This window comes from Bufo bufo, chromosome 5 (genome assembly GCF_905171765.1).
Source record: "Bufo bufo chromosome 5, aBufBuf1.1, whole genome shotgun sequence".
In the NCBI taxonomy this organism is placed as follows: domain Eukaryota; kingdom Metazoa; phylum Chordata; class Amphibia; order Anura; family Bufonidae; genus Bufo; species Bufo bufo.
The window spans coordinates 15,757,082-15,763,367 of record NC_053393.1 but is presented as its reverse complement, the minus strand read 5'-3'; the positions used below and the strand labels follow the sequence as shown (position 1 = coordinate 15,763,367).

The 6,286-nt window shown below is 49.0% G+C and overlaps 1 protein-coding gene across 1 annotated transcript in view; it reads right to left on the bottom strand.

Annotated features, from left to right (window-relative positions):
* Nucleotides 1–693: 693 nt before the first annotated feature.
* LOC121001342 (ly6/PLAUR domain-containing protein 2-like) overlaps nt 694–6,286 on the bottom strand; it is a 96,553-nt gene continuing 90,960 nt past the window's right edge. Inside the window, exons 2-3 of the mRNA XM_040432373.1 lie at nt 1,640–1,756; nt 694–1,109 (exon numbers count right to left, since the gene is read on the bottom strand). Of these exons, the coding sequence (XP_040288307.1) occupies nt 910–1,109; nt 1,640–1,756 (317 nt within the window). The 3' untranslated portion in view covers nt 694–909. The remainder of the gene's footprint in view (nt 1,110–1,639; nt 1,757–6,286) is intronic.

Sequence of the window (6,286 nt, the reverse complement as noted above, 5' to 3'; positions counted from 1 at the left end):
TGTCTGGGATTAGATAAACATGGCTGCTTTTTCCATAAACAGTGCTACACCTGCCCACAGGTTGTGTCTGGTATTGCAGCCCAGCTTCATCGAAATAAACAGAGCTGAGCTGGAATATTGCAGTCTCATGTTTTGTATGCAAGATCTGATATTTGCTGCCCAATATACTGATCATAGACCATAACCACATATATGAACTGGAAGCAGCTCCGGAACATCTTTATTAATGTGATATAATTATGTATCTCCAGTAATAATAGAAAATGCAGAAAGGAATTAAATCTGTATTTATATTGAGGTGCCATTATGTCGCCGTGAACCATGATCCAGCCCAGTATTTCCACCAGCATCATCTCTGGGGTACGAGGCACTTCTGTTAAAACTGGATGATCCCATCCCCAAGAGACAGGCTGAATGCTCCTCTAGCTGCGCATACCACTTTAAGGCTACACATAAACATGATCTATACAGTTGATGAGTCCATTGGAGATGACTAGAGATGAGCGAATTTCATATTTTGAAATTCGTTTACGCTTCGTTTGGTGGTAAAAGCAGAATTGCGTTATGAATTTCGCTACCACGGACCATAACGCAATTCTATGATGGAATGCCTTTAGAGGCATTCTGTTATTCATTCCGTCATAATAGAAGTCTATGGGCTGCAAAACGGATCCGTCCCGTTTCCGTTATGCAGGGGAGTCCTCTTCCGTGGTAACAGAATCCATAGCACAATTCTGCTTTTACTACCAAACGAAGCGTGAACGAATTATATAACATGAAATTTGCTCATCTCTAGAGATGACCAACAAAGCAGTTGGTGGTTACGCTAGATCATGTCTAGATCTGTAAGAGACCTGTGATGACCTCTGCACCCATGGTCAGGGCTGTGTAAGTTGTATGCATGGAAGCTTAGTTGATGGGTACTTGAGGGTTAGTTGGTTTTTGGGTGGTGGCATTGGTGGCGGGTTCGAGAATAAAACCTCCTTTGTTACAAAGATCAGTTTGGCAACAGCGGACCACCTCATCCACTCCTAGAGCGTTGGCTTCGGTTGGCTTACAGCTTTCGGCACAATCCTTGGTTACAGTCTCTTCTCCGTGGAATGGAAAACCTGCAAGAAAATATTGATGTGAAAGATGTAGATAAAGCTGAATGATGGTCAAGAACACAAAAATGAACCTACAGTAAAAACACCTAAAGAAAAAAAATATGAAAAGCCTGCCTGAAATCTATGATGGTTGGTGAAGGTTCCTTGATGGATTGTCCCAAAACAGGGATGCCTAACCTCCGGCCCTCCAGCTGTTGCAAAACTACAACTCCCAACTTGCTCTGATAGGCTGTCCAGGCATTTTGGGAGTTGTATTTTTGCAACAGCTGGAGGGCCGCAGGTTGGGCATCTCTGTTTTAGGACAATTCATCAAGGAACCTTCACCAACCATCATAGATTTCAAACAGGCTTTTTTTTTTTCTGTACTCAAGTCTTGCCAAAAGCTAAATTCAGAGTTCTACTGGCCTCCCACAACCAGATTGCAATGCATTGTGGGAAAGTAAATAGCAGTTACTGTTTAGTAATGAAATTAACCCTTTAAGTGTTCCCAGACCTGAACTGTGATTTCCAGATAACTGACTAAAGTTACTCACCAACGTCACCACTTTTAGTGATGGTTTGGCATGATGTTTGGGGCGTCAGACACTCCACTATCTCACTGCAGTTTCCAACAGTTTTTTTCACGCAGGTGTAACACTTCAATGTAAATGCTAAAAAGACAAAAGATGAAAATAACCTAAAAAAATTTTAAAACATGAAAACCCTATCTATTATATTTACTGTATGAGGCCCTACCCTGCACAGAGTAATAGCAGCCCCTAACCTGCACGGAGCAATGGAAGCCCCTCCTCTGTCCAGAGTAATAGCAGCCCCTAACCTGCACAGAATAATGGGAACCCCTCCCCTGCACATAGTAATAGGAGCCCTCCTGTCACGGCCTTTGGTGTGTGCCGTGACACGGTTGCCGTGCATGCTACTGCCAGTGGCAACGTGTTGTGGTTGCAGCATGTAGGTGCCTCCTCCTTTCTCCTGGGGGCTTTCCTGTCTGGTGCTGGAGCGGTTAAATAGGTTCCCTGTGTGGTGAGCCTCCGGAAGGGTGTGTCAGGGTTCCCCGGAGGGGGAACTACCAGTCAGCAAGCAGTATTGTTCCACCCAGTCGTTGTGGCAGGTAAGTGCTGTTGTTCCATTGCTTCTCGTTTTGTGCTGGGCCCTTACCTGCTGCTATGTGTTTTTGCTTGCTGTCTGCTCCTTCCTAGTTGCTAGGCCTGTGTGAGACTCCGGTTCATCCGTGTCGTGGATGAACTGGTTGTCTCCTCGCCCTGACATTATTTCCAGGGATCTCTAGGGTTAGTAAGTTCTGGGTATGAGCCCTCCCCCCATCAGGGTTGGCTCATATAGTCAGGAGGTCAGGGATTGTATTTAGGGACGCATAGGAGGTGACCTGCTCCCTTATCCAGACCTAATTGTATTCTTGTATACCCACCCGGGGGCGGACTGACCATTAGGGCACTCGGGAATGGACCGAGGGCCAGTGACCACTAGGGGGCCCTGGCCCTGTGAGAGGCTCCTCCTCCTCCTCCTGCAGGGCAAGCTGTCTGCCCCTCGTACCAGTCAGTCACTATCAAAGTAGCGCAGCAGGCAGGCCTGCCCGGACTGCAGTGTAAGCGTAACGTCACTCACTCCGTCACGCGCCTGCTCCGCCTGCTTCATTTATAAAGTGGGAGGAGCAGGCGCGTGACGCAGTGAGTGACGTTACACTGCCATCCGGCCGGCCTGCCTGCTATGCAGCGGCAACGCTCATGCGAGAGTGTGACTGTGCGATTATGTCAGACTTCCCTGCCACTGCCAGCCAACATCTTTATGGGCGCATTGGGCGATTAATTATTGGGCTGAGAATTAAAAACTGCAAAGGAATAAAAAAAAAATCCCTGGCCTTTCCGAACAGTTATGCTCAGGGCTCCATTAACTTGAATGAGGCATGACTGCATTGCTAGACACTGCCTGTGGATGACACATATCATAAGATGCTAATGCGATGTGTGATGATGACTCATAGCATCTTATGCTATATATGTGTCAGCCACAGGCAGTATCTAGTAATGCAGTAATGCCTCATTCAAGTTAATAGAGTTTATATGCAATTTCAAACAATACTTCATCCACGGATCCCCTCCATAAAAGTACATCATCCACGGATCCCCTCCATAACAGTGTGTCATCCACAGATGCCCCCATAACAGTGTGTCATCCACAGATGCCCCCATAACAGTGTGTCATCCACAGATGCCCCCATAACAGTGTGTCATCCACAGATGCCCCCATAACAGTGTGTCATCCACAGATGCCCCCATAACAGTGTGTCATCCACAGATGCCCCCATAACAGTGTGTCATCCACAGATGCCCCCATAACAGTGCGACTGAGGAGAGACAGAAAGGAGGGGAAAGAATCCGCGGAAGCAAGCAGAGGACGGCACAGCAGACGACTGAATAGCTTCTATTGTAAGTAAATTGTTTTATTATAAATGTAGTTTAATATCTGTTTTTGTCTTTTATTATATTCTGGCTTTTGCTTAAAGGGACAGTAAAAAAATCGCTTTTTTTTAGTTATGTATGATGCTTTTTGATAATAAATAAATTCTAAATGTAGTGGTGCTATAATGTGACCCCCAGGCCTCTCTGGTGTCCTGCAGGCTGGGCTGGCGCTGTGGCAGCATACGGTTGGCCAGGCAGCAGAAAGGCTCTGGGGCGGTCATTGTGTGCTCTGGAACTTTTCCCTTCACAGCCACTGCTATCTCCCTGTCCCTGCCTCGCGTACAGTGCGGACTCTGCAGGAGGCAGACTGTTTCATAGGTGCGCGGGATGAGCAGGCAGCACCTACTGAGGAGACAGAATGGGCAAGCAGGTAGCATGGCCACGGGAAGGCTTGCATTCTCTCTCTTGTGAGTCCTGCGTCCAGTAGTGCGTTAGAGTCCTGCGTCGAGTAGTGCGTTGCAGACTCCTGCGTCGAGTAGTGCGTTGCAGACTCCTGCGTCGAGTAGTGCGTTGCAGACTCCTGCGTCGAGTAGTGCGTTGCAGACTCCTGCGTCGAGTAGTGCGTTGCAGACTCCTGCGTCGAGTAGTGCGTTGCAGACTCCTGCGTCGAGTAGTGCGTTGCAGACTCCTGCGTCGAGTAGTGCGTTGCAGACTCCTGCGTCGAGTAGTGCGTTGCAGACTCCTGCGTCGAGTAGTGCGTTGCAGACTCCTGCGTCGAGTAGTGCGTTGCAGACTCCTGCGTCGAGTAGTGCGTTGCAGACTCCTGCGTCGAGTAGTGCGTTGCAGACTCCTGCGTCGAGTAGTGCGTTGCAGACTCCTGCGTCGAGTAGTGCGTTGCAGACTCCTGCGTCGAGTAGTGCGTTGCAGACTCCTGCGTCGAGTAGTGCGTTGCAGACTCCTGCGTCGAGTAGTGCGTTGCAGACTCCTGCGTCGAGTAGTGCGTTGCAGACTCCTGCGTCGAGTAGTGCGTTGCAGACTCCTGCGTCGAGTAGTGCTTTGCAGACTCCTGCGTCCTGTAGTGCGTTGCAGACTCCTGCGTCCAGGACAGGCACATTCACTCACAGGTTACATAAGCTGGCCATACACCTATAAATTATCTGCAGATTTTCTATGGTCAGATGGAAAAAGTGCAACCGGTTCCTCCATCTACACTTAAGTGTGCGGATGGAGGAATTTCCCACTGGGCCAAGCTTCAGTATACTGCTAGACGGCCCCGCTGACTGTCAAAATACCTGAGCATTGCCTGCCTCCAATCAGATTGTTCAGGTATTTTGAGAGCCAGCGAGGCCGTCTAGCAGTATACTGAAGCTTGGCCCAGTGGGAGATTCCTCCATCCGCACAGTTTAGCGTAGATGGAGGAACCTGTTGCACTTTGTCCATCTGACCATAGAAAGTCTGCAGATAATCTATAGGTGTATGGCCAGCTTTCACCTCGTCCAAAACAGCCGAATTAGAAATATTTTCAAAATTGGCTACCATGGAATGGATTTTGCAATCCCCTTGCCAGTTCACTACAAGCCAATTTGGAAATGTACAATTGTTGCACTTTATTTAATGTAAGTATTTCTAATTTATTTATTTTTTTAAATTAGTAAACATTTATTTTGAACATAGTAAAGAGAAATTCTGTACCAAGTGTAGGTGATGTGGGCGGCGCAATATGTGGGTGGGGCTGTGTGTGGGTGTGGGCGGGGACACAGGGGCCCCATAATCTCCTGTTGCCCGGGGGCCCCATGAGTTGTTAGTCCGCCCCTGATACCCACCTTATTGTACTGTGGGGAGTTTCCCCCACTCCCCACCGTGACAGTATGTCCAACTTAGGCCACTCTGTGTCGGCCTTCGGAAGAGGGTGCCAGCATGTGTCGCCTTCTGTTTTCTGACATGCATGCTTGTCCTCCGGAGGGAGGCTGAAAGGGGAGATCCTGTTAACGGTGCGGTTCTCCTTAACTGCGGTTGCAGGTGGTGTGAACCGTTACTTGTGTTTGTGTCTCCCCTTGTCCATGTCTCAGTGGTTCAGTCGCTTGTGTTGTGTGGCTGGTTGCATTCCTTGTTGTACTGGCTCTGGTGTTTGCTGGTTAGGGATGCATGCTGGCAGCGACCTGGTGTGAACTGTGTCTGAATGTGGACGCAGTGTTCAGTGCGGTCTCTCCTGGCTGTTTGTTGGCTGGCTGCCTGGTTCCTAGTTGGTGGTTCCGGGGTGCTGGCGGCAGTCTTGGGGAGACTCTCTTGCGATGACGCTGATTATTTACCACCACCCCCGCGTTGTTGTAGGTGTTCCATTTAGTTACCCTTTTTTCAGTTGGGAGGGCTTTGAGGGGTCGGAGTGTGACAGCCTCGGTGTTGTGCACTGGGACACTTTAGCCGTGCATGCTGGTTGCCAGGGGCAATGCGTTGTGTTCGCAGCATGCTTTGCTCACCTTCTACAGGTTCCTCCCCTGTTTGGTGTCTTTGGGGTTAACTATCTGGCTGGGTATGTCCACTGGGTTCATATTGCCTGTGGCTTCCAGGCTGGGGTCTGTTGTCCTCCAGCCTTGGTGTGTGCTGGAGTTGCTCCTGTCCTGGATATGTCATCGATCCAGTTTGAGGGCCACCTAGTTGGACATAATGTCACAGTGGGGGAAACTGTACAATAAGGGAGCAGGTCACCTCCTATGCATCCCTAAATACAATCCCTGACCTCCGGACTATATGGATGAACCGGAGTCT